This window comes from Marmota flaviventris, chromosome 17, assembly GCF_047511675.1.
Source record: "Marmota flaviventris isolate mMarFla1 chromosome 17, mMarFla1.hap1, whole genome shotgun sequence".
Taxonomy (NCBI): domain Eukaryota; kingdom Metazoa; phylum Chordata; class Mammalia; order Rodentia; family Sciuridae; genus Marmota; species Marmota flaviventris.
Genome location: NC_092514.1, coordinates 35,123,264 through 35,150,515, shown reverse-complemented (window position 1 = coordinate 35,150,515; position 27,252 = coordinate 35,123,264). Strand labels below are relative to the sequence as shown.

The window sequence follows — 27,252 nt, the reverse complement described above, 5'->3', positions numbered from 1 at the left end:
CCTTGGGTGGTGCGGCAGCCAGAGCGGTGGAGTGCCTGGGTCTCCGGTGTGCCTGGACTGTACCTTTGCCTGCTTCACCTTAATATAGTCCCACACTACACCTCTATTAGGTATCAGCGCCTCTATTTTACAAACGAGGAAACTGAGGCTAAGGAAAGTTTAGTGACTTGCCCAGAGTCACACAGAGAACTAGTGGTGCAGTGAGGATTCACACCCAGCACCAGTAGCTTAGGAAAGGAGCCTGTCTTCGGTTCTATGGATGGAGATGGTATCCTATTGCCAATGGCTACCTACACCCAGCTCTTGGAACGTTTAGGTGCCCTTTTATGCCCTTCTATGCTATCTTCTCTCCTGACTAGACATGATCTCATTGTACTGCTGCTGATGGGGAACAGAAAGTTTTCTGCCGGAGTGAATGGGTGGGGGCCGAGGAAAGGAGGTGCAGAGCTGGGCAGGCGCCAAAGCATGTGTTCTCTCCTCCTTCCCAAATAGCACCAAGATTTAGTAAGCAGGGTCCAACTGAGCCTAGTTGCTTCTATTTTGCGTCCCTCTAGGGATCTCCCTTGATGCATGAAGACCCAAGGGTTCACTTTCTCTCCCCTCTGATGCCACAGCAGTTCAGGTTGTCACGCTCCAGTCTCTTTCTGAATTCTCAGGCTCCTAGGGCTTAGAAGAGTTTTGCAAGAGTTACTTTCAAGTCATGCAGTCCTCACAAGTGTGATGGGAGTGTGTTGGAGTGTTTGCCATTTTCAAAAAGAAACAAATCACCTTGCAATTAGTGGAAATTATACAACTGTCAAAAAATGCATGAATGAAACAGTTTAAGCTAAAAGACCAAGATCAGCTTCCGTTTAGCAGGTCATTAATGTCTTATCTATCATCATGTGTCCTGATTGAAATGGGTCATGAATTTGGAGGGCTAGAAAAATGGAGTGGGTGCTCATTGGGTGTGGTGGGGTCCAGGTTGGTGGGTGTGGGCTTTACATGTGGATTGAGACAGTTATAATTAAATCCCCTGGGAATTGGGAAGAGAAAGCCTTCAAGATGCAAACAGTTTTATTTCTCAAGGATGAAAATGACAATCCTCACTTGGTGCTAGTTACTGAGAGAGCAGTCACTAACCAGTGTCCCTGGTCCCAAGAAACAACCCATGTACCAGTGCCAGTGTTACTTCAGGACCAAGGACAGAGTGCAGTGCAGGATCAAAATCCTTCCCAAGAAATGCGTTCCTCTAAATGGGAAGAGAGAGAAGGGGGACAACATAATGACAATTTGTGTTCATGAAATGTTTTTCCTTCTATACCAATCTACCCCTCCCCACACCAGCTCCTGTTAAAGAAAGTTCTTCCTATTCTTACAATTTTTTTTTCCCAGGGGGTGCTGTACCCACTGCCCAGAAGCTCAGGCCAAAATTTCCCTCACCCCAAACTGCCAGAATAAGTCCAACAGGTGGGGTCTCTGAACCTGGCCCCACAACACCCCATGAGGGTCTCATCTGACTACCAACCCTCTAAATTCATACACATAATGAATATAACTTCAGAAAGGTTAAATGGTTTTCATAAGATTACACAATAAATAAATATAGGAAACAGGCTTTTTAAATAAAAGCAGAAAAATATTGCACATAGGTTCAAAAAGTGCAGAAATAATACAGCTAAAACCTCTCACCAACCAAATCCCTCTTCATTTTTATTTATTTGTTTGTTTGCTTATTGGTACCATAGATTGAATCCAGGGACTCACTAAATTGCTGAGACTGTCTTTGAACTTGTGATCCTCCTGCCCCAAACTCCCAAGCCAATGGGATTACAGTTGTGTGCCACCACACCTGGCCAAATCTCCTTTTCAGAAGCAATGCACTGAAAGCAAGTTTCCTGTATATCCTTCCAGAGAAAGTCTATGCCTACTCAAGTATTTGCATATATATGTATAAGTCACATATACACAATTTCCCTTTTCAAGCTGAGAGTTGAACCTAGACCTGCATGTGTCCATTTTATCAAACTCGTATTCTCTCAGATCACAGAATTGGGAACTGAGTGAATAGTTCCCACAATCAGCACACATTTTAACTCTGGCAAGGTGCCAGGTGCATATAGAAAGATAAGGGCTGCAGGTAAAGAGACCTGGAATAAAGTCCTAGCTCTGAATTGATATTCCTGAACAAGCCCTTTCCTTCACTGGGCCTTAGGTAGGTTCTTTGAAAATGAGTGTTAGATTAGGTGATTCTTAAGTACATCCTAACACATCAGATATCTGAAAGCACAAAGTAAAGATGAAACATATTGAACTCTGGAGACATACAGACCTGGGATTACAGGTGTGCACCACTGTGTTCAATATTAGGTTTTTTGTTTTTGGTGTGTGTGTGTGTGTGTGTGTGTGTGTGTGTGTGTGTGTGTGTGCTGGGGATTAAACCCAGTGCCTTGCGCATGCAAGGCAAGCACTCTACCAACTGAGCTATATCCCCAGCCCTCAACCCCAGCACCAACCCCAGTTGCAGTGTTATCATCTGCTCAGTCATTTGTTACTGTTCCAAAATCCTCCTTGGGCACCCGCCCACATTACCTTTGTTCTTCAGGCCTTGATACCAACTTCAACTTCCTCACACCACAAATAATAGTGTGGCGAGCATCCTTACCCTCCTGCTCTCATTAATCTGTGGACACTCTTTGGAGAGATTGCCTGCCCCAGCCTGCACCTCCACCCACAGTGCCTCAGCACATTTATAGCCCTACACCCTGCCAACTTCTTATGATCCAGCATATGATTTTGCCCATCTAATAGGCATAAAGTTAGAGCTGTTGTTCTAATATTCATTTTTCTGAATACTAGTGGGTTAGAGCATCTCTTTATTTGTTTGCTTACATTTTGGATTTCCTCCTTTATAAATTACCTGTTTATGTCCTTTGCCCATTTTCTACCAAATTCACTGTCTTTTCCATGTTGATTTGAATATTACTTGTGCACTTTCCATATGATCTCTTGCTGATTTTCAGTTTTTCCTGGTTAGGGTTAGACACTGCATTAACTGGCTTTCTTTTTCTTCCTCAATCATGCCAACCCTGATGGAGCTCATCAGCCTCCAGACCTTTGTCTTGGTCTTCTTACTCACTGTTATGCTCTTCACTGTTATGCTCTTCTCTGGTATTTGCAAGCAGGATTTTCTCAATATTTAACTCTTAGATGTCACCTCCTTAGGTACATCTTCCCAATGGGCATGCTCTATTACATTATCCAGTTGCTAGCATCATGGCTGTATCACTAAGATCTTGTTCATTCACTCGTTACTTGCTAATCGTTGACTTTCTTATTAGTTGAGGGTAAACCTTGTTCAGTGTTTAACATTAGCCTCTCTAGCACGAAGCAGGATACACAGTATGTGCTCAACAAACATCTGTGAGTGAATGAATAATGTGCCTTAGTCACGGAACATTGTGTGAGGAAAGGTTTGAAGGCAGAGCTAAGTGTGATGTAATTCAAGTGACACTTAAACTGACCATAAGTTAACATTTGAGTGTTTATTATGGAGGCATGGTGCCAAGCACTGTATATGGATTATCTAATGAGTCTTTTTTTTTCTTTTAAAGAGAGAGAGAGAGAGAGAGAGAGAGAGAGAGGGAATTTTTTAATATTTATTTTTTAGTTTGAAGGCAGAGCTAAGTGTGATGTAATTCAAGTGATACTTAAACTGACCATAAGTTAACATTTGAGTGTTTATTATGGAGGCATGGTGCCAATCACTGTATATGGATTATCTAATGAGTCTTTTTTTTCTTTTAGACAGAGAGAGAGAATTTTTTAATATTTATTTTTTAGTTTTCGGCGGACACAACATCTTTGTTTGTATGTGGTGCTGAGGATCGAACCCGGGCAGCACGCACGCCAGGCAAGCGCGCTACCGCTTGAGCCACATCCCCAGGCCATCTAATGAGTCTTGATAAGAATTCTATTAGTGTTCTTATTTTCCTGTTGATAAAATGAGGAAACTGAGGTACAGATATAAAGGACCGTGCCCAAGGTCCTTCACAAAATGGCAGAGAAGGACCTGGGACCCTGGCGGTTGGCTTCAGAGCCAGAGCATACTGCTTCTATCGGGGAGGAGATACGGAAGAGATGGGTGTAGCCAAGATGGAGCACCTTTATATTCAGAGAAGCTTGCTCCTTGCAGGTCTAGAAGTGAGGGTGAGGCTGGAAGGATAATGCTGTCCTCCATGTCTCATGTGATACCAGTGAGGTTAAGAGGATAATTGACCAGGCCCCCATAATGAGAAAGCCAAGCTCCCCAGGCTGCGGTAACTCCCTCATCCCCTTCCACTTTTTCCTCGCAGAGACCGCGTGGCTCGCATCGGACTGGGCGTGATCCTGAACCTGGCGAAGGAGCGCGAACCCGTGGAGCTGGCGCGAAGCGTGGCAGGCATCTTGGAGCACATGTTCAAGCACTCAGAGGAGACTTGCCAGCGGCTGGTGGGGTCTGGAGGCCTGGACGCGGTGCTGTTCTGGTGCCGCCGCACAGACCCTGCACTTCTGCGCCACTGCGCGCTGGCGCTGGCTAACTGCGCGCTGCACGGCGGCCAAGCGGCGCAGCGGCACATGGTAGAAAAGCGCGCGGCTGAGTGGCTTTTTCCGCTAGCTTTCTCCAAGGAGGACGAGCTACTGCGTCTGCACGCTTGCCTCGCTGTGGCTGTGTTGGCAACCAACAAGGAAGTGGAGCGCGAGGTAGAGCGCTCGGGCACGTTGGCGCTGGTGGAGCCACTCGTGGCTTCGCTAGACCCTGGCCGCTTTGCGCGCTGCCTGGTGGACGCCAGCGACACAAGACAGGGCCGCGGGCCAGACGACCTGCAGCGCCTAGTCCCTCTACTCGACTCATCACGCTTGGAAGCACAGTGCATCGGGGCCTTCTACCTCTGCGCGGAGGCTGCCATCAAGAGCCTGCAGGGCAAGACAAAGGTGCGGTACAGGGTAGGGTGGGTCAGTGGTTAGAGAGCGCCTGGACCTGCTTCCCAGAGGAAGAGAGGTTCAAGTGGGACTAGAAGTACACCTAAGAATTAAATGAGGGCTGGGGTTGTGGCTCAGTAGTAGAGTGCTGGCCTAGCATACATGAGGCACGGGTTTGATCCTCAGCACCACTTAAAAATAAAATATTGTGTCCACCTAAAACCAAAAACTAACTAAATAAATAAAATAATTAAATGAAGCAAGACAAAGGTTGAGGGGCCAGTCATTTGGGCTTTGAAGGCAAGACTCAGAGTTTGTACTTGGTTTGGAGAGCAAGAGGAAGACAGGTTTTAAAACAGGGATCTTGTGTTTGTTAAAGATCATCCTGGCCGCTGTGTGGAAAGAGGGTTGGCAAGGGTGAGATTGGAGGTAAAGGAACCTAATAGAAGGCTATAACATGGGACAGGGCATGTCAGGAATGTCAACAGCGACAGAGAAGCACTCAAGAAATGTTTAGGAATGGAGTTTGCAACTTGGTGCTTGGGAGGAGAAAGAAGAGCTGAGGGATACCTCTGGCCATGAACATAGGAGGCCCAGTGGATGTGGTAAACTGGGTGAAAGACAGGGCAAAGTTGATGAGAGGAAGAAAGTGAATGCAGTGGGTCATGTTGAGTTGGAGGTACTTGAGAGATGCCCGGCTGGCAAGCTTCAGTGGGCAGTTTAGCCACCTGAGTTCTGGAATCTTGAATGGAGATGGTGACTGGAGACAGAGGCTTGTGGTAGGACATCAGTGTGTCAGCCAAATAACTCTCACCAGCTAGATGTGGAGGCACACATCTGTAATCCCAGCTTCTCTGGAGGATGAGGCAGGAGAATGGCAAATTCAAGGCGAGCCTAGACAACTTAGTAAGACCCTGTCTCAAAATGAAATAAACAGCTCTGGGTAGAGTGCTTGCCTAGTATGTGCAAGGCCCTGGGTTTAATCCCCAGTACCCAAGAGCAAAAACAAAAACCTCTCACTTTAGTCCCAAAAGGTCCCTACCTCCAGGGTCTAAACCATGGCTTTTGCTTACTGCTTTAACTTTGTATGTGACCTTGGGCACCTTCTCTCCCTTTCTGGGGTTAATTTTTATCCTTTGGAAAATTGAAGGGATTGGACCACAGATTGCAGTTTTTACCCTGGTTGTGGGGCTAGTAATAGTTTCATCATCAAAAGTTTGTGGGGTTTATTTTTTTAAATATTACTGGTTCAACATTGTTCCTATAATGTTACTTTCTCTACTTTGCAGTCCTCTGGAGGCCTTGGGTGTAGGTAACAGCTAGTGTGCAGGGAATGGTATATCTCATGGCCTACTCTCTCTGCACCCACAGCTGTTATTCATGGGTGCTCACAGGTGATGGCCACTCATCACATGTGTCCCTTCAGGCAAAAAGACTTGTGTTAGGAGTCTCTGAGGTCTCTTCCAACATCTAATTTTCTAGGAGCTTCTGATTCTTCTCTCTGAGTCTCAGAGTTGAGCCATGAGACTTGCTCTATAAAGCACATCATTCTGCTTTGGGAGAAGGGATTTGGATGGGTGTAGGGATCAGGACCTCAAGGACTGGGTCTAGGCAGCAGTTGTGACCACAAGCTCTGTCACCCCTTTCCCATCAAGGACAAATGAGTGCAGTTCAACAAAGATATATTGAATTTCCAGTCTGTGTCCTTCATTGTGCCAGGCATAGAGCTTCTGTGGTGACTAAGCATGTCCTTACCTTATAATCCAATGGAAATTGCATTATCCACTAGTAACAGTGACATTCAGAGCATGATACAAGTCCTGTCTGGAGGTGTGGCCCAAGCTTCGGAGGAATCAAAGCAAGCTCACAGAATAGATGCTAATCAATTTGGATTCTGATGGATGAGTAGGTTTCCCACAAACAGGCTGAAAGAACTAAGAGTTTGGAGACACCATGGGTGGAGACCCGAGGTGTGAGCACCTTAGTAGGTATGTGAAGGGAGCTGGGTGCGGTGGGCTGTTGGCCATGCTGAGAGCTCAGACTTCATCCCAAGGTGGGTAGAAGCTGTGGAAGAGACAGGCAAGGGGAACCTGGTCAAGAGTCCAGTGAACTTCACAAGGGAGACTCCACAGGACCAGGTGACAGTGGATGAAGGCAGGGCTAGGGCAGATTGATGCAGAGGGGATTCTCAGAAGAGAGATGAGACAAGTGGGAGGGACCGGGCATGTTTGGGAGCGGCTGGTGAGCTGGCGGACTCTAGACGTCCTCTCAACGTCCTCTCCTCCCCTCCTCCATAGGTGTTCAGCGACATTGGCGCTATCCAGAGCCTGAAACGCCTCGTTTCCTACTCCACTAATGGCACCACGTCAGCGCTGGCGAAGCGCGCACTGCGCCTGCTGGGCGAGGAGGTGCCGCGGCGCATTCTGCCCTGCGTGGCCAGCTGGAAGGAGGCCGAGGTCCAAACGTGGCTGCAGCAGATCGGCTTCTCCCAGTACTGCGAGAGCTTCCGGGTAGAGCCTCGGGGTCGGGCTTCCCCGAGTGGGACTGAGCGCTTCCCTGAGAGCCGCAGGGTCACTGGGGTCCCCATGAGCACAAGCGACTGCATACTTCGTGGCCCCATAGGCCCCAGGCGCCACGGTGCCCTTTTGGGGATGGGGAGCCTGCACTCATCCTGGAAGTCCCTCATCTCTGATCTGGGTCCCATCCACCTCCTCCACTGCCACTTCCAGTTTCCTACCCTTGTATCTGTGCTTGAAATTTGGGGGTGGGGGAGGGGAGTCCTTCCTCACATCTGACTTCTCCCCCAGGAGCAGCAGGTAGATGGCGACCTTCTTCTGCGGCTCACAGAGGAGGAACTCCAAGCCGACCTGGGCATGAAATCTAGCATCACCCGCAAAAGGTAAGGGGAGCCCCGAGCCAGCAGGACCCTACCAGGTCTAACTAACTGCCCGCACGGCCACTAGCCAGTCCTGAGTCAGGATCTCAGCATCTTTTCCTCCTGTGGTGCAGGTTCTTTAGGGAGCTTACGGAACTCAAGACATTTGCCAACTATGCTACGTGCGACCGCAGCAACCTGGCCGACTGGCTGGGCAGCCTGGACCCACGCTTCCGACAGTACACCTATGGCCTGGTCAGCTGCGGCCTGGACCGCTCCCTGCTGCACCGCGTGTCAGAACAGCAGCTGCTGGATGACTGTGGCATCCGCGTGGGCGTGCACCGCGCCCGCATCCTCTCCGCTGCCAGAGGTCAGCCCACACACCAGGGACCCCACCCCAGCTCCGACCCTGGAGGGGCGAGGGGAGACAGGGTGGAGCTCAGAGCCTCGCAAGGGAGTGATGGAGTTCTGCGCTATGGCAGACTGGGCTGTGAGGATCTAAAGATGTAGACCTCAGGAAGTTCACAGTCTGAATTGAGTAAGGCTAGGTGGTTCTACTGGGAAGCATACCCGGGATTCCAGTAGGGGGTGGAGGCAGCACTTACTACCCTGTTCACCCAGATCTAAACTTCAGAGGAGACGCCTGACCAAGTATTGAGGGGTGTATGGCAGGGATGGAGTAGCAGGATGGGCAGCCCAGGTCAGGGCTCAGCTTGTGCCATAGTAGTAGGACAGTGCATGGGCCCATACATGGGGTAGTAGCCAGCTTACAAAGTATGGTTTCTGGAGATGTTTTGCAATAGCATCTAGGTAGAGCTCTAAAAACCCTATTTACAAACTTATTTTCACTAATTTTCTATTTAGGTAGTAATTATCATTAACACCAGGTACTAATATTAAATTTTTTTATACATTTATTTTATTTATTTATTTTTATGTGGTGCTGAGGATTGAACCCCAGCCCCCTAATATTAAATTTTTAAGATATTACCTCATTAATTTCTACAACCATCCTATGCAGTGGGTGGTTAATATGTTTTAAATCAACTTTATAACACCTTTTAAAGAATAGAAAGAGGGGATGGGGTTGTGGCTCAAGGGGTAGAGCACTCACCTAACATGCGTGAAGCACTGGGTTCGATCCTCAGCACTGCATAAAAATAAAATGAAGGTATTATGTCCACCTACAACTAAAAGTATATATTTTAAAAAAGAATAAAAAGAGGCCCTAAGAAAAGTAAGTTTCCAATTTGAAGAGTTTGGAAAATATACGCCTCTGTGATAGAGCATTTCAATCATAAGTGTTACTTCTAAAGATAATGAAACTAAGATTTAAAGCATTTAATTTCCCAAGGTTATAAAAGCCAAAAGATGTCAGAATTGGGATTTGAGCCCCTGTTTTTCTGCTTCATAAACAGACAAATATCTGTGGGTGTTAATTCTGAATACTATAGGAAGAAGAATTCTTTTCATTGAACCCATTCATTCAGCAAGTAGGTACTGAGCACCTTCATGGCACAAGGGACTGGGCCTTGGCTTCATTCTTTTGCTTCAACCAAACCAGGTCAGCTTTTATCATTTTCACATTACAGCTCTCAACAAAAGTCTAAGATTTTATTGTTTTAAGAAAACAGGAAGGTCTAGGGCAAAAATAACTTTCAAAAAACAGTTTCTCTAGGGAATAAGGAGCCATGCACAGGTTTTTTTGTTTGTTTGTTTGTTTTGTGTGTATAATTGTTATTGTTTTGTTTTGATACTGGGGATTGAACTCAGAGGCACTCAACCATTGAGCCACATCCCCAGCCCTATTTTGTATTTATTTAGAGACAGGATCTCACTGAGTTACTTAGTGCCTCACTAAGTTGCTGAGGCTGACTTTGAACTTGTGATTTTCCTAACTCAGCCTCCCAAGTCGCTGGGAATATAGGCATGTGCCACCATGCCCAGCATGCACTGTTTTTAAATGGGGCAGACATGCTTAGGTTTGGGTTTTAGAAAGACCCCTGTGGTGACTGGAGATGTAGTTTAGGGGGAGAGTGTTTGCCTAATGTATGAGGCCCTGGGTTCTATCTCCATCACTGCAGAAAGAAAAAAAAAAGAAAAGAAAAGAAAAAAGAAAGAAGGATGGTGTAAAAAATGAATTAGATGGGACAATCCTAGCTGGATTTGGGAGCCCATTGAGGTGAATAGTGTCAAGGATCTGCACATAGGACCCTGTGGCTAGGTAGAAACCATTGAGCAGGGTGCCTGGTGCTGAGGCTAAACTGTGATATTCAAAAGGCTAGATGTATTAAATACATTTTATTTATTTTTATGTATTTATTGGTACTGGGGATTGAACCCCAGGGTGTTTAACTTCTAAGCCACATCCACAGCCTTAAATACTTTCTTTCTTTGTTTTTCTTTGTGTGTGTGTGTGTGTGTGTGTGTGTGTGTGTGTGTTTTGTACCAGGGATTGAACCCAGGGTGCTTAACCCTTGAGCCCTTTTTATTTGTATTTAGAGACAGGGTCTCACTGATTTGCTTAGCAATTCACTAAGTTGCTGAGGCTGGTTTTGAACTCTGATCCTCCTGCCTCAACCTCCAGAGCCACTGGGATTACAGGCATGCTCCACCACGCCCAGCTTAAATGCATTTTGACATGATATTTTCAACTTATCATGGGTTTTCAGGAAGTAGTAACCTCATTGTAAGTGGAGAAGCATCTGTATTTATTTGTATATTTATTGTAATATTTATTTTTTAGTTGTAGTTGGACACAATACCTTTATTTTTAAAAATTTTTATGTGGTGCTGAGGATCGAACCCAGGGCCTTGCACATGCTAGGCAAGTGTCCTATTGCTGAGCCACAACCCCATCCCCAACATCTGTATTTGTTGAATAAATAAAATACCCAGGTTTCTGGTGGAAACTGGAATGAAGGGATGAGGGGAGGACCTGGGCTGTATTGAGTTTGGAGTGCCTGTGGGCAGCTGGCTGTGCAGGTCTGCAGTTCCAGAGAAAGGGCAAGGCTAGAAGTCCATGTCAATGAACCTTTTGAGAGGGACTCATCAATGATGATGGCCTTCCTTCCTGTAGGCCCCATATCTCCACCTCAGTCACCTTTTTTGAAGCAAGCTACCTTGTCCAAGCTGGGCTGAGAGGACTGGGTAGACACAGGACCAAGTCTCCAAGGTATGATGGACTTCATCGTAAGTAGTGGGGGGGACTGCCCTCACCATGCTGTCTCTCTTGTTGGCCTCAGAAATGCTACACTCCCCACTGCCCTGTACTGGCTGCAAGCCCGGCGGGGACATCCCAGATGTCTTCATCAGCTACCGAAGAAACTCAGGCTCCCAGCTGGCCAGGTAAGGAGGGGTAGGCAGCAGGCATCCTGGGCCTTGGGGAGAGGCCAGGGTGGTGACACAGGGCCTCTCTGCAGTCTCCTGAAGGTGCACCTACAGCTGCATGGCTTCAGTGTCTTTATCGATGTGGAGAAGCTAGAAGCGGGCAAGTTTGAGGACAAGCTCATCCAGAGCGTCATGGGTGCCCGCAACTTTGTGCTGGTGTTGTCACCTGGGGCCCTGGACAAGTGCATGCTGGACCATGACTGCAAGGACTGGGTGCACAAGGTAGGTGTTGACCTGTGCCTCTGCCATCCCAGTACTGGCCCAAGGCCCAGGGGACTGAGTTCCCCTTCTATCCCTTCTTTTCTACACACCCAGCAACACTTGGCCCCAGAACACCTCTCTGGCCCAGCTGGAAGTTGGGAGCCACAGCTCTGACTGGAATGCAGCTTTAGCAAACCACTTTGGATCTCTCTCTCTTTTTTTTTTAACATTTATTTTTTAGTTATAGGTGGACACGATACCTTTATTTTATTTTTATGTAGTGCTGAGGATTGAACCCAGTGCCCCACACATGCTAGGCAAGCAGTCTATCATTGAGTCACAACCCCAGCCCCCACTTAGGATCTTGAACCTCGGTTTTCTCATCTACAAAAGGGGATAACTTACCCATGCTGTTCACCTTGTAGGATTATTGTGAGTGTCAGAGGGGGATGAAAATGCTTTGCAAAATAACCTCTGTGAGGCAGAAGAGAGTACAGTGACAGGCAGTTAGGAATCATTGTTAAGAACATAAAACTGGAAGTTTGGATCTTGGCTCTGGCCTTGGGCAAATTACTTAACTCCAAGGAACTTCATATTTATTACTGTAAAGTGGAGACAATAATAGTAGCAACTCCCTAGGATACTGTTAAAAGGATTAAAAGAGCTAAACTGAAGTGCTTAGCAGAATGTCTGGCACATAGTGATTGCTCAATAATGACAGCTATTATTATTATTATGCCGATTGTATCTGTTTAATTCACCATTATATATTCAATGTATGACACCTAATAGGAACTTAGAATATTTATAGAATAGCTGGTTGTAGAGGTGCACATCTATAATCCCAGCGACTTGGGAGGCTGAGGCAGGAGGATTGCAAGTTCCAGGTAAGCCTTGGCAACTTAATAATGCCCTAAGCAACTTGGTGAAACCTTGTCTCAAAATAAAAAATAAAAAGTGCTGAACTTGTGGCTCAGTAGTTAAGCATCCCTGGGTTCAATCTCTAGTATATATAAAAAAGAAGAATACTTATAGAATGAATGGGTAGATGCAAATATATCGCGTCTTCAAGTTAATCGTTAATCAGTCAAAAAGAATTGAGGGTTGGAGCTAAGGGATGCCGTAGTTATCTGAGATGGAGTTCTTATCTTCAAGCAGTTCATGAGAAAAGAATGTGCCATCCCTGAGTCAGGTGTGGTGGCTCACACATGTAGTCCCAGCCACTTTGGAGGCTGAAGCAGGAGGATCACTGAGGCAGGAAAAAGGCTGAGACCAGTCTGGGCAACATAGTGAGACCCCTGTCTCTTAATACACACACACACGCACACAGCATATGCTCGCATTGCCTAGATCATATATAAATTGATATAAATGCTAAACTACGTAGATGAACCTGTTAGATCTGTGCTTGAAGCACTGGGAAACAGGGAGCCCGTGATGGGGGAGATGGGCAATGGGTGTTTGGATGGAAGCACTAGAGTAGTCCAGATTGGCAGTTGCGGGGAGGGCCTAGCTCCAGAAGCTATGCAGGAGGAGGCACATACTGGGTCTGGTTTCAGGAGGAGGCTCTGGAACAGGAAGACATCCTGGAGGAACATGGCTGAGGACCAAGAGCAGGCAGCCTTCTGAGCAGGTGGCAGGTAGCCTTCTGAGAGAGGAAGTGTCTGTGAGCTCCATGAGAGTTCAAAGGAAGCTCAAAAGAGTGTATAGAAGCTGGGTGCAGTGGCACGTATCTGTAATCTTAGTAACTTGGGAGGCTGAGGCTGGGTCACAAGTTCAAAGCCAGCCTCATCAACTTAGAATGACTCTGTCTCAAAAAATTTAAAGGGCTGGGGATGTGGCTCACTGGTAAAGCACTCCTGGGTTCAATCTCTAGTACCAGAAAAAAAGTTTATAGAATAATTGAGCCAATGACTAAACAAATGAATGATTTTGATGTGCATCTACTAAGTTTACCAGGTTAGAAGACTTGTCCTTAAGTTTTCATTCTAGCCAGCTGAGGGAACTTGAACAAGTCATTATCCCTTCCTTAGCCAGTCTCTGAATCTGCACAGAGCAATCTCTTTGGTTCTATGTAATTTTACATGAAACAAATTATTCTAAAGACTTGTGATTAAGTGTGACAGGATCAAAATCCATCCAGATGCTCAGCAGAGACACAGCAGGGCTTGGTTGAAACAGGCCTGGACTTAGGCTCTGAAGGCTCCAGTTGCAGGCCTGGCCCCTCCCGGAGTGGGTGTTTGGGTGATTGTTGGGGGGTCCTTTCCTTTCTCTAAGCTTCCTTCTCTTCAGCTGTAAAACCAAGAGGCTCCCAGAAGCCAGTCAGGGTTGAAGTTAGGCTGATTCTTTCTCTACCCCACAAAGGTGCTTGACACCCATTGTCCCAGCAGACAGTGAGGGGGAGGTGGGAGGCAGGGTGGTGACAGCATTTGCCTTGGACTGGTCCCAAAGGCTCCATCATCCCTCTCTGGTTGTTTTTAATGCTTAATTGCTTCTGGTTTTAATCCTCCTTTCCCTGAAGCCACATTTGGTGGGTAATCGATCTGGAAAACCACAAGTGAACTGCACTCAAGAAAGTCACATCCCTGTGGTTCCCCCTTGAAAGGAAAAACATTCAATAAGCACTTACCAGAGTGCCATTAATAGTAAGAAATACCATCAGAACCACCCAGTGAGGTAGGTTTTATTTCCACTTTACAGAGGAAATAAGGACACCGATTACTTCTTAACCATTCACTACATGCTCAGCACTGCGCTCAGCACTTGCCGTGGAATATTGCAGTTATTTTATGCAACAATCCTACAAGATACAGGACTGTCATTAACCTTATTTTATATGTTAGAAAACAGAAACTTTTGAGACCCCATTATTTTTGCTTCTGGTCACAGAGCTTGTGTCAGAGACTCACTAGGAACCTAGATCTGATGATTCCAGAGTGCAGCCCCCTAATTGCTGGGCTGTGTTGCTTTGTTCATTCATTCATTGTTTCATTCTTTCATCCATCAGTCAAATAGTTATCGAGGGTTGACCATGGGCAGGATTTTGGGAAAGATGCTAATAAAGTGAGTAAACAACACACACAGCCCCTGTCCTTCTGTTTGGCAGAGAAAACAAACATTAAGTAAACTACATGTTAATTAATTTAAATCTGCAACTGTAGCCTGGGCTGCAGAGCCTGAGAGTATATGAGAGGGGAAGCTGACTTGGTCACGGAAGTAGGACAACTTCCCTAGAAAAGTGTTGACTGAGGGCTGGGGCTGGGGCTCAGTGGTAGCACACTTGCCTGGCATGTGTGAGGCACTGGGTTCGATTCTCAGCACCACAGAAATAATTTTTTTTAAATAAAGGTCTATCAACAACTAAAAAAAATATTAAAAAAAAAATTGTTGACTGAACTCAAATCCGAAAGATGTGGGGATGTAAGTGAAAGGGCAGAGAAGCATGTTCAAGGCGGAGGAAACAGCATAGGCAGAAGCCCTCGCAGGGAAGGAAGATAACAGAGCTAAGGGTGTAGGTTCTGTGTGTCCCAGAGGATGGGGAAGGGGTAGAGATTAAGAAATGGGCTGTGGCCAACCACACAGGCCTTGCAGTCTGCATTAGAAAGTTTCATCTTTATTCTAAGAGACAAAGTCTTGAGGAGTTTTAAGTAGGATGTGACATGATCAGACATGTCAGATTTTTCATTTTTCAGAGATTATTCAGGTGAAAAGCATTTTGGAAAACAAATTAGAGGAGCAAGAGTGGATGAGGAGAGACCTGGTAAATAGGATGGGGTTGGACAAGGCTGAGCAGGGTATAGGTAGAGAAAATTGGTGGAATTGAGAAATAAGTAAGAAGTACAATGGGCAGGGCTCGTGATGGAGCCACATAGATGCAGGGGTGAGATGAATTTCTTTGACAGAAAATTATATGGGTTTTTTCCTACACTAACAACTAATCAATTTTCTGACACCAAGGGGGTGCCCTTCAATTGAGTTTGATCCTGGAGTATCCAACTCCACAGGCTGAAGAGCTGAGTTCCACAAACCCTGACTTCAGTCACAAGTCCTGGGTGCCTAGGCCACCCCTGTCTGACTTGACTATCAGTTTGGCAGTTCTCATGATCACCACCCACCCAGCCCAGTTCAGTTTTTCTCTGTGACTCATTGAACTCAGAAAATCCTTGACTTACTCTTAGTGGGGTTTATTATAAAGGACACAACTCAGGAAAAGCCAAATGGAAACGAATCACAGGGCAGGGTAAGGAGGGCAAGGGGCTTCCCTACCTTCTCCCTGGCACTACCTTCCTGGCTTCTTCACCAACCCAGAAGCTCTTTAAATCCATTGTATAGGGGATTTGATGCATGTTTTATTAAATAGGCATGATTGTTCAATCATTGTTGATGGGGATTGAACCCAACCTGCAGCCCCTCTCCAGATGTCACCTAAGCATGCCGGGGTCTTTCTGGTGATCAGCCCTCTTCCTGACTCTCTTGGCCACTGCCCTGGCTCACTCCTGGCTGGGAGTTATCTCATTAGCAGAAGATGTACTCTTATCACTCAGGAAACTATAGTGGGTTTAGGAGCTCAGTGCCAACTCTGTCCCAAGATCAAATCTTTTTTTCACTGTAGGGGGGTGAAGGAGAAGTTGGGGGGATTTGAAGACCAGTGTCTTGCCTCAGGCTCAGTCCCAGGCCAGCACCCCACTTCCCCACTACCCCAGCACCTATCTGGCCCTAGGGTTCCTAGATGAGACAGGGGGTTTCTTCCTCTTTTCTCTTCTCCTTTTAGGAGATTGTGACTGCTCTAAGCTGTGGCAAGAACATTGTGCCCGTCATTGATGGCTTTGAGTGGCCTGAGCCCCAGGCTCTGCCCGAGGACATGCAGGCTGTGCTTACCTTCAACGGCATCAAGTGAGCCCCAGGGCCCCAGGGAATGAAAGCCAAGGGGAGTGGGTACACATCACCCCTACAGGCAGCATGAGGATAAAGCAAACAGGCCCCTGGCCAGCAGCTCCATCTGTGCAGCCATCTGATCCCTTGGTCCTTGTGCCCACAGGTGGTCCCATGAGTACCAGGAGGCCACCATTGAGAAGATCATCCGCTTCCTGCAGGGTCGCTCCTCCCGGGACTCATCTGCAGGCTCTGACACCAGTTTGGAGGGTGCTGCACCCATGGGCCCACCTTAACCAGTTTCCAGTTCCCAGTCCCTGCTGTGTCTCCCATTTCCATGGTCCTCCCTGAAGGAACAGCTCTTTAAACAGAGTCAGCCTAGGCTCTTCTCAGGAAATGGCTCTCCCTGTACTCTACCCTCATGGCCCACTTCAACATCCCCTTCCTCACTATGTGGAAAGGGAAGGAAGCTGGGCTTGGGTGTGGGGGTTCCTCCTCCCTCAGGCCCTGCCATCAGGTTCTCTGTCCCCCGTCCTCAGAGTTGTGTCCCTGCCAAGTTCTGGAAACGCAGGAGACTGAGGGGAGGGTCACGGCATATTCTCTCATACGCCGCCCTGAGAGCAGCCGGCTTGAGTAGGCAGCCTCTGACAGAAATCAGGGCCATGTGCAGGCCCTGGGCAAGGGCCTGCACCTGGGAGGCAGCCATGGACAGGCCCCTCAATGGCTGTTCGTGGGCCCTGATGCCACTTCCTACTGTCTTGTGGCCTTGCCCTATAACCACTCAGTGCCCCTCCCAGCCTTCCTCACAGCTGGGGTCAAGGTTGAGCTGAGCTGGCCCACAGGCTGTATATGCCTCGGTTTCTTTGCTGTGCTTGTGCATGGGAGCTTCCTACCAGGGCCCAGTTCTGGGCAGGGAGGCCATGTCTCAAAGCCCACCTACCCCAGGCCTTGGTGCTCTGCCTAAGATGCCTGACCACCCAGGCCCTATTGGCTTCCCCAGCTCCTCACCCACCCAGGGCTTCCCACCCACTTGCTCAGGGAAGAGGGGGACCAGGCACCCCCAACCCCCGGCAGCCCCAGTAGCCTGGACAGCACCTGCAGCTCTGTGGAAAGAAGCAAGATCCTGAAGGGCAAGGGTGATGACCTAGCGGTTTCTCACAATGTCAAGTGCATTCAGGAATCTTGTTAAAATTCAATGCAAGAGACCTGAGGCAGGGCCTGAGAGTATGCATTTCCCACAAATCCCTGGGCAAACCGATGCAGGTGGTCAAGGGACCACACTAAGCAGAAAGTCCTTCACAAATCTTTTGTCATTTCCCAAACATTCCACTCCTGGTTTCTGTAATCATTACAGCAACCCTGTCCAGTACTGTCCCCCTGTACTAGAAAGTAAGGAAGAAAGACTGAGTGATAAATCCCATTTTTCAAATCATTATCGGTAGCCCCAGGATTCAGAGCCAGGTATCCCAGCACCCAGGTCACTGCAGATGGACTGGGCTGATGATTCCTGAGAATCGTCTTGGTGGATGAACCTCTGCAGGGCTGTGGCTTCTCCCATGCTTCAGAGAATCTAGCAGTGGGGGGATAGGTTTTAGCCAAAAGGCTGACCCAGGGGTCATACAGAAATAGCTAGGGAGAAATGTCCCTGTGGCCCTCCCTCCAATAACCCACGCTCCAGCTAGTGGGGTCGGCTGTTACCTGCCCTGTACTTCCTTCTGGGGGCAGTGGGTTCACACCTCAGGGCTGGCTCAGCTCCTAGACCCCAGCCCTGCAGAGCTGGCCAGGTTTCTCCTTGCTTTTGGACCACATCATCAGGAAGCCAAAGATCTCATTGCAGGCTTGGGACTCCTTCCTTCCACTTTCCACCCTCCCCTTGTCTTAAGTGGATCCTGGCCCAATTCTGGCTTTGACCATACACCATCCTCTTCCAGACACTCAGCCCAAGTGCATGCTAGTTCAAGCCCAGGATTCTGTCCTGGATGTGACAGACAAAGCAGACTGGATAGTTGCCCTCACACAGTAGTCACTAATACAGCGTCTGCATACTCCCAGGGGGATCTTTCTGCCTTTCTGTCCCTATGGGTAGTACTCAGAGAAGTTCCTGGTTTTTCTTCAAGCACACGCTCCACCACTGTCCACCTCCACTGTCCAGCCTTCTGCCCCGTCCTCTGTCTCTCCAGGCAATCAGGAGCCTATTTCTGGCTCCAGACAGAGCAACTGAACTGAGGAGCCTGTCCCAGCCAGGCCAGTATGTTCAGGGGTGGTGGCCGCCTCTGCCATGTCAAACACTGCTCAGATTGCAGCTAGGGCAAACAGCTGGGCCCTTAACCTCCACCTTAGAGCTCATCCTGAGATAGGGCTCAGAAGTAGCACCCCTCCCACAGCCTGCTCTGACTCAGGTCTGCAGAATCAAGGTTTTTTGCTTGTCTGGGCTATAGGCATTGCCCCCAGATTAAGGCTGAGTTAGGCTGAGTTAACAAGGTCCCTACCCCACCTCACCTGTCCCTCTAAGAGCTGCTCAGGGACATTCAGAAATCAAAAGTCCAGCCACAATTCATTCATCCTTCTCTTTAGCCCATGAAGATAGGCATCTCATCCTAGAATGTGTCCTGGAAGGTCCATCCAGGTGTGGTTCCCACATTCAGACTATTTGGGGGCATTGCTGATCTAGCCTTTCCTAGAGGAGACTGCTCAAGTCACACAGCTATCCAGAGTAGAGCCCGGCCTCAGGCCAGCTCAGCCCCATGGTGCGGGGTCAGGGAGGCAGAAGTCTGGCAACAAGGGCCCAGGCTGCAGGGACTCTAGCCAGCCCTGAACTACCCATTTCACCTGCATGATTTTTCAGCCAGCAAACTGGCTAACAGGGCAGATGAGAAAGTAGGGAAAAATGGCAGCAGGCCAAGCCCCCAAGGGCAGTTCTGGTTTGAAGACTGAAGTAGCCCCTGATTTGGGTCTGCTAGGGGACTTATGGGTCCTTATCAAAGCCAGTGCTTTAATATTAAATAAGATTCTACCTTTCAACTTCAGGTCCAGACCTTCCTACCTCCCTAGAAATGGGTCCCTCATTCTCTGGGAAGCTCTGGTCCATGAATCATATGGAAAATCAGGTTCAGCTCCCAGTAGACCTACAGAGACACAGGGATGGGCTTGGCACATGACTGCTGAAGCGCTCAGCAACGACAGGTGTCAGAAGGCTGTGTCAACGAAAACTGATCCTGCCTGGTGTAGCCAGGAAGATCAGCGTAGGTGCTTCTGGAAAGTGCATCTCACTGACCCTCAGGAAGAGGCAGCCAGAGCCCTGCCCAAGGTTTCCTGCTGGCCTCTTCCAAGTCTTGCAGCTTATCACCTGACAGCTCAGGAGCCGGATAGCCACACCCAGGACCAACCCCACAGGTAGCCCAGGGGCTCCCCACCCAGCCCAGCAGCAGCAGATGGCTGGAGTCTGACCTATGGTGAGCAGACCAGGAAAACAGAGGGCCCCAAATACAATGCCTTAGAGACCAGAAGATTCCTTTTGGTTTGATTCAATTAATTTATTGTGATTGGCACAGTTAAGCCCAGGGGTGCAAAGGTTGTAGTCAAGGATTGAGTCCATCCACAGTGACAGTAGCATTCTCTCTCTAGGGGAGCCATGCTCTCCCAACCCCTCCCGCACCGCCCCAAGGCTGGCACTAATGGATAATATAGTCATCATTAAGGAATGATTGGCAGCTGCTGTACACATCAGGAACACACACTCCATTGGTCCCTGAGGTCTCATTCTATCAGGATTCCTCCCCTAAAGGGTTCCAAGTGATGGATGGCATAAAAAGTAATCAGACCCCTGCTGCCTGCCCTGGAGTGGGCCTGTCAGATTGGGATTCTAAATTCTAGACAGAGGCTGGCTCAGTTCTGGACCAGGTGGTACCTTGAATGAGCTTGACCACCTTGTCTAAGAAGCGCTGCCCTCTGAGGGGAGCTGCAGCTCAGCTGTGGGCTGGCTCCTAGATGCAGACTCGCAGTCAGTGTGTTCATTCTGCTCCTCTTGCCCTCTGTCCTTTGGCACAGGCAGATCAGGGGTTCTAGGAAATGTTCTGGAATTCAGAGTGAGGATTAGCCCTTTCCAGCACCCTGTAAAAGAACAGAGAGAGGGTTCCGATTTGACAAGAATCCTCGACTCCTGTCTGGAAAAGTGACACAGGATTCACTCAGGTGGGCTGTCCCAGTGTCCTCTCCTGAATTCCTCCCTCCCCAAGCTGCAAGGTAAAGGACACTATCCAGTGATAGATGTTTCTGGAAAATAACTCCTAAGTCAGCAGTGGCTCCAGGTGCAGTAGTGCAGGCCTAGAATGCCAGCTACTTGTGAGGCTAGTGCAGGAGGACTGCTTGGGCAGTTTAGTGAGACCCTGTCTCATAAAAATAAAAAGGGGGCTGGGGTTGTGGCTCAGTGGTATAGAGCACTTGTCGTCTAGCATGTGTGAGGCCCTGGGTTCGATTCTCAGAACCACATATAAATAAAATAAAGGTCCATTGACAACTAAAAAAAAATAAAATAAAATAAAAATAAAAGGGACAGAGGTGTAGCTCAGTGGTAGTACACTCCAGGTTCAATCCCCAGTGCCAACAATAAAAGAGACAAAGGGGGAAGAAGTCAGTGAGTTGGGCTAGCCTGTGGCCCAGCCACCAGGACAGAGGAAGCTTTGTGGAGTCCCTTTAACACAGTTCTGCTGCCCATAGTTCCACCTGTAAAATGGGAATGGAAGGAAGTGAGGGGACCTGGGGAGGTAACAGCTTGGCCACAAATTAGCCTGATCCTTCCCTACCTGCCCCTCTGCCTGGCCCTTGGAGAATGGCTCCTGGAGGATTAGGCAGCCATCTGCAAGGGGACAATCAGCCAGGAGGGGACACCCACAGGAGAAGAGGTAGAAATGATGCTGCCATTTCCAGGTAGGAGTGGGAGGAAGAAGAAACCTTTTAAGATAAAGGGCTCCATTATGAACATGGGTTTAGGGCCTACATTACCCGATCAAAATGGCTGGGATGAAGAGGAGACCAGCTCCCAGGAGGAAGGGGAAGCCCTTCAAGAAGTTCAGAGTGGCTGGATAGAGTGAGTTGAAGATCCCGGAGGCTGCCAGCATGGCCAAGCTGCTCACACAGGCCATAGCGGAAAAGAGAGCACCTGCAAAGAAATAAATGCCACACTCTGAGGGCTGGGGTGAAGCTCAGCAGTGGAGCACTTGCCTATCATGTGCAAGGCCCTGGGTTCAACCTCTAAAACAGGAAGGAAAAAGAAAGAAGAAAAAAAAAAAAAAAAAGCCAAGTTCCAGAGTTCAAAAGATTCAGGGTAAAATCCTGGTACCACCATACCACTTCACAGCTGTGAGACCCAGGGCAAGTCACTTAACCTCTCCCTCACCTGAAAATCCTACCACATCATGATAAAGATTCAGTAATGTCATGCATGGAAAGCATCCCCCACAAAAGGGCGACTACATTAGTGACTGCTTTTAAATCCACAATAAAAGTACATGTGATAGCTTCTAATGAAAGCCTGATGGAAATGGTGTTTGGGGGAGGGGGTTATCCTCTTTGGAATCACCTCCTGTTTGGCATTAACTGCTGATATGATTCCCAGTTCCAATACTCAGTGGCTTATCCTGATGGGTTTCTGTTCCCCCTCCTGTGAAATAAGCCTAACAACTATTTCAAAGTTTGTCAGCAACTTAAAGCTCACACATAAAGCACGCATCCCAGCGTGCCTGCTGGAGGTAGCTAGTAAATAAAGGCTGTTTTCTCCTTTTCCCCTTGACATGTCTGGGCACAGTGAAAAGTGTTGGGAAGAAAGCTTACTGAGTGAGTGAATGAAGGCAGCTGGGTTCTGGAGACACCTGAGCCCATAGTGGGTTGTGTAAGCCACCAGGTGTCCATCAACAGATCCAGGGCAGATGTTTCCAGACTAAAGTATAAGGACCCAGAGGTCGGAGGAGCTGTCTTACAGCTATGCCACATAAGCAGTTTGCACACATAAGCAATGATCGAAGAGAAATTAAGATTAAACTGTCAGGCTGTCAGAGCTGAAGGGCCTGCAGATGTCACCAAGAGCAAACCACTCGTTACACAGAAGGAAACTGAGGCCCATGACAGAGCCAGGGCTGAACCCCAGCTCCCAAGAACCACTGCTCTTAAAACAGACCTCTGTGTGCATCCCAGCTCCACCATTTACTGAGTGACCTTGATTGAACCAAGTTAACCCTCTGGGGCTGTTTCTTCACCTGACAGTTGGGAACAATGAAACCAAGGTTACAAGGTTGCTCATTTCCTCTGGGTTTGTACACTCTGACCCCAAGGAATCAGGAAACTCCAAAATCATCATGGATGGAAGAACTGAGGTCTGCAAAGAGTAAATCTTCCACGCCAGTTATCAAGTGCTGCTGAATGCAAAAACCCAGCCCTCCACCAGAACCTAGGCCATCTGACAGAAGTGCATTCGTCTTGGCCACTTCCCCAGCATGGGAGGAAGGTAGGCTGTTCCCTAGCCTGGCTGCCCAGTTCAGCCAACACTGGGCTTGAGGAACAAGATGCAGACTGATTCTGATACTTACCCTGCTCAGACTCACCCACCAGCTTGGAGAGTTTGGCCCGGATGATAGGTGTGATGACTAACGACAGAAAGAGCAAGCCATATCCTGTGGAGAAATAAAGACACATCAGGAAAGTGGGGTCAGGGAGAGGCAGCAGGGCTCCTATACATACCCATATGGGACTTAAGTTAGACCCAGGAAGTTCTTCCTTGATGGTGAAGGTAGGGAGAGCATCCTTCTCTGTGCTCACCTATCCGCTATCTGTTTCAAGAATGAGTGCTGATTCCCACCACTGGCTTTGTTGTCAGAATACCTCTTATGGCCGCTATAGGCATCACCCACCCATGGAGCAGTCAGGAGGGAGGTGGCAGGGCACAGGAGCATAGACTTTGGAGGCAGCTCCAAGTTCAAAACCTGATGCCATTGCTTACCATGTGTGGGACCTTGGGTACCTCCCTGAGCCCAACTCCCAGCCTATAAAAGGAAGATTATAAGACATCCATCTGCAGTATAGGGGGCTGAATAACACCCACAAAAGGTATCAGGTCCTAAATCCTGGAATCTGTAAATGATGCCTTATTTAGAAAATGGGTCTTTGCAAATGTGATTAAGGTAAGAATCTTAAGAAGGAAAGATTATCTTGGATGATCAGGTTGGGCCCTAAATGCAATCTACATATCCTTTCCAGTAGAGGGAGATTTGACATAGATAGAATGGAGAAGGCACAGAGATAAGAAGGCAATGTGTCCACAGAGGCAGAAACTGGTGATGTGATCATGTGTGAGGAGTGCCAGCAGCCACCAGAAGCTGAAAGAGGTGAGATACAGATTCTCTTCTAGAGCCTTCGGAGAGAGCACTGGCCTTATCAACTTCTAATTTCAGTCTAGCAATACTGATTTGGGACTTTTGGCTTCCAAAACTGTGAGAGAATAAATTTCTGTTGTTTTAAGCCACCCAATTTGTGGTAATTTTTGTTTTTTGAAGTACCAGGGATTGAAAAGGTGCTCAGAGTTATACCACTGAGTTATATCCCTAGTCCTATTTATTTATTTACTTTAATTTTGAGACAGTCTGGCTAAGTGGCTGAAGGCTGGCTTTGAACTTGCCTCCTGCCTTGGCCTCCTGAGTTGCTGGGGTTGTAATAATTGTTATTACATTTGTAATAATTTGTTACAGCAACCTTAAGAAACATACACAGGGTAAAGAGGTGACAACTATAAAAAATGCAGTAAGTACACAGTAAATATACAGCACAGTAAGGACATAGTAAATATGAGCTCCTTTTCCTTTTGCATTTAGTTACTTATAGACATACCCTGTTTTCTTCAGAACTATTCTTCCTACATGACTGTTGTGTCCTCAACAAAATTTCAGATTCTTAGAGGACAGTGTATCCTCCAAAGTCAGTATATGATGAAGCACCCCAAGACCTCTTTGGGGTCAGGACCCCCAAATTCCACTCTGCTAAGACTCTCAGAATAATGGCAGTAACTTCATCCTCTCTGCACCCCCAAGGGCTGCAGGTATGAATGAAAGGTACCTGGACCCCCACCTTCATTGTCAGTCAAGAAACTGAGTTAAGAAATCTGTTACTATTGAATGGTTGACTTTGTGCACAACATTATTTTAGGGCTCTAACAAAATAAATCTGTCCCTTTAAAATAGTTATTTCTTTACTCCTTTGCTAGCCACCCAGCTGGAAGCCAAAAAAAAAAGTGATGAGGAAGCAGGGAAGAGAGGAACTAAGCAAGCAGCAACTTCCTGTGGTCTGAGAAGACTGGCTTTTTAAAAATAAATAAATAAAAATAAAAGTAGACTGAGATATTTGAGGCAGGACCTGTGGTTCTTATCAGAGAAATGAGTATCCAGGCATTAATGGCATGGACTTTGTTTAAGAGCACCATGGATAGGCTACGGGAGGCCAAGGGGTGAAGCAATTAGTGTATGAGCCATACTTTTGTCTTTTGCTCTAATTACTAATAATATTTATGGTTGATAATGTGCATTAATTACTTTGGCTACTTAAAGGCTATATTTTCCATCTATCAAAGATGGCATTTTTCTGGGCTGGGGTTGTGGCTCAGTGGTAAAGCACTCACCTAGCATGTGTGAGGCACTGAGTTGATCCTCAGCACCACATAAAAAATAAATAAATAGCTGGGCACGGTGGCCCATGCCTATAATCCCAGCAGCTTGGGAGGCTGAGGCAGGAAGATGGCGAGTTCAAAGCCAGCCTCAGAAACAGTGAGGCACTAAGCAACTCAGTGAGACCCTGTCTTTAAAGAAAATACAAAATAGGGCTGGGGATGTGGCTGAGTGGTTGAGTGCCCCTGAGTTCAATCCCCAGTACCTAAATAAATAAAAGGTATGGTGTCCATCTACAACTAAATATATATATATATATATATATATATATATATATATATATATTTATTTATTTTAAATTGATGGTATTTTTCTGGGTTTTTTAGTTATCTGTCCTCTGGTGCAGGCTGTGGGTATAACTCAGGTTTCCAAAGACACAGGTCTGAACTACATTTGAGAGCAGTGAGTGGGCTGGCCCCCACTTTTCACCCACTGCCTCTGGGACTAGCTGTCCCTGAGCCCACATACTTTACCTGTGAACATGAGAGCTGTGATGGTAGCAAATGCAAAGACCACCATCCCCAGAATGTTGAAGGTTAGACCAATCTCAGCCACCCAGCTGTCTGCCAGGCAGCACTGCAGGAGCCGCAGGCCCAGCAGGCTGGTGAGGTAGGGGAGGTGCTGAGCTGCAGAACCATAGCCAATCAGCTTGGAGTCCCAGCAGAGGGGTGTGCTCAACTCATAGATGGTCAGGATGTCCTGAGCCCCAAAGTGCACAGTGATCACCACGAAGAAAGCCAATGAGTATAAGGCTAAATGCTTCCTGGACTTCTCCGGGGCTGGAGACAGGTAGAGGTGGACGATGGATCTGTGGTGACGGAGGGTGAATAGCCGGGTGGACTTTGGCTCTTTCAAGGTCTCACCAAAGCAGAATGCTGCATATAGAGTCATGACTATTAGCAAGGCCAAGGCCAACCAGAAGGGGTTGGCATAACCCTGGGCCCGGAGCCAGTGACCCCCAAGGAGGCTTGCCAACATTCCAGCCACGCCAATGCACGCTTCCAGCAGAGCCATCCGGAAGGTGCGGCTGTGATTAGAGCTGACATCGGCTATGGAGGCAAAGCCAGCAGCCAAAAGCCCACTGAAGTCACCGAGGAGAGCACAAAGGATGCGGCCTAGCACAAAGTAGCCGACGTGGAGTTGCAGCTGCACCACAAAGATGGACACCACAGCTTGGAGCAGCAGGCCAAGTGAGGCCAACACCAGCAGAGGGCGGCGGCCCACCTGGTCACTCCAGGCTCCAAGCAACGTGGACGAGAAGAGATCCACCAGGAAACCGCCCACATTCATGTACAGGGTCCAGTGGGAGGTAAGGGTTTCCACTTCCTGCGGGAACACAATTACTAGGATATGACTCCTCACTGGTCGCCTACTGCCCCCAGCATTGCCATCCTGGGAGATACAGGGTTGAGAACTTTCTTTGGAGACCTAAACCTCAGAGAATCTTCATACAGTCTCAAAAACGGTCACCGTGGGGGACGATGGGACACGGAAACTGCCCCATTCCCCTGCCTTTACCCCTTTGTTAATTGCCCAAGACAGGTTTTCTCTAGATCAACAGCCCGCATCCCTTATGCTGCAATTCTAAGGCAGAACCCCTGTGCTCCGCCCCGCGCACCCTGCAATCGCAAACCCCGCCTCGGACGCCCCCCACCATCCCGCAGGCCCCGCCCCTCGGCAGCCCCCACGCTCCAGGCCAGGGCCCGCCCCCAGCCCTCCCCACCTTCCCGCAGGCCCCGCCCCTCGGCAGCCCCCACGCTCCAGGCCAGGGCCCGCCCCCAGCCCTCCCCACCTTCCCGCAGGCCCCGCCCCTCGGCAGCCCCCACGCTCCAGGCCAGGGCCCGCCCCCAGCCCTCCCCACCTTCCCGCAGGCCCCGCCCCTCGGCAGCCCCCACGCTCCAGGCCAGGGCCCGCCCCCAGCCCTCGCCACGCTGTTACCGTCATCCTGGGGTCCACGGTTTGGTTTCCACAGTGCCCTCGGTCGCGAGTGCCATTGTAGCCGAGGTCGACGCTGAAGCGATGCCACAGATACTGCGTGGTGATCGGACTCTGCAGGACCAAGGCAAAGTTCCCCAGGAAGACGAGGGGCTCCACGGGGCCGCGGAACAGCACGGGCGCCGCGCGCCGGGTGCGGGATTGGCGCAGGGGGCTCGCTTGCCCCTCCATGCGCGTGCGCGTCGGGGGCTGGCTGGCGGCCGGCGGAGGGCTGGAGTGTGACTCCCGGGACCAGTGGCTGGAGGCCGGGGCCTGCGCTGTCTGCGCCTGCGC

At 48.5% G+C, this 27,252-nt stretch overlaps 2 protein-coding genes across 3 annotated transcripts in view; one reads left to right on the top strand and one right to left on the bottom strand.

Moving 5' to 3' along the window:
* Positions 1-23,793, top strand: part of Sarm1 (sterile alpha and TIR motif containing 1) — a 24,648-nt gene extending 855 nt beyond the window's left edge. The window contains exons 2-9 of one of the 2 annotated variants that reach the window (XM_027924377.2): positions 4,335-4,953; positions 7,239-7,451; positions 7,749-7,840; positions 7,951-8,186; positions 11,062-11,164; positions 11,239-11,428; positions 16,179-16,300; positions 16,446-23,793. In XM_027924377.2, coding sequence (XP_027780178.1) covers positions 4,335-4,953; positions 7,239-7,451; positions 7,749-7,840; positions 7,951-8,186; positions 11,062-11,164; positions 11,239-11,428; positions 16,179-16,300; positions 16,446-16,575 — 1,705 coding nt within the window. In that variant the 3' untranslated portion in view covers positions 16,576-23,793. The remainder of the gene's footprint in view (positions 1-4,334; positions 4,954-7,238; positions 7,452-7,748; positions 7,841-7,950; positions 8,187-11,061; positions 11,165-11,238; positions 11,429-16,178; positions 16,301-16,445) is intronic. The other variant, XM_027924378.3, reaches the window with a different exon arrangement.
* Positions 19,788-27,252, bottom strand: Slc46a1 (solute carrier family 46 member 1). Its single transcript, XM_027924379.3, has 5 exons — positions 26,923-27,252; positions 25,458-26,310; positions 22,861-22,944; positions 21,281-21,437; positions 19,788-20,389 (listed from the first exon to the last, which is right to left on the bottom strand). The coding sequence occupies exons 1-5, from the start codon at positions 27,148-27,150 to the stop codon at positions 20,341-20,343; spliced, it is 1,371 nt and encodes a 456-aa protein (XP_027780180.1). The 5' UTR covers positions 27,151-27,252; the 3' UTR covers positions 19,788-20,340.

Bases quoted from the DNA above. Each gene is read 5' to 3' on its own strand.
- Slc46a1 (XM_027924379.3), bottom strand. From the start codon at position 27,150: ATGGAGGGGCAAGCGAGCCCCCTGCGCCAATCCCGCACCCGGCGCGCG. The intron at 26,311-26,922 runs GTAACAGCGTGG...GTGTTCCCGCAG, and splicing joins CCGTGGACCCCAGGATGACG to GAAGTGGAAACCCTTACCTC. The intron at 21,438-22,860 runs GTAAGTATCAGA...ATTTCTTTGCAG, and splicing joins GGTGGGTGAGTCTGAGCAGG to GTGCTCTCTTTTCCGCTATG.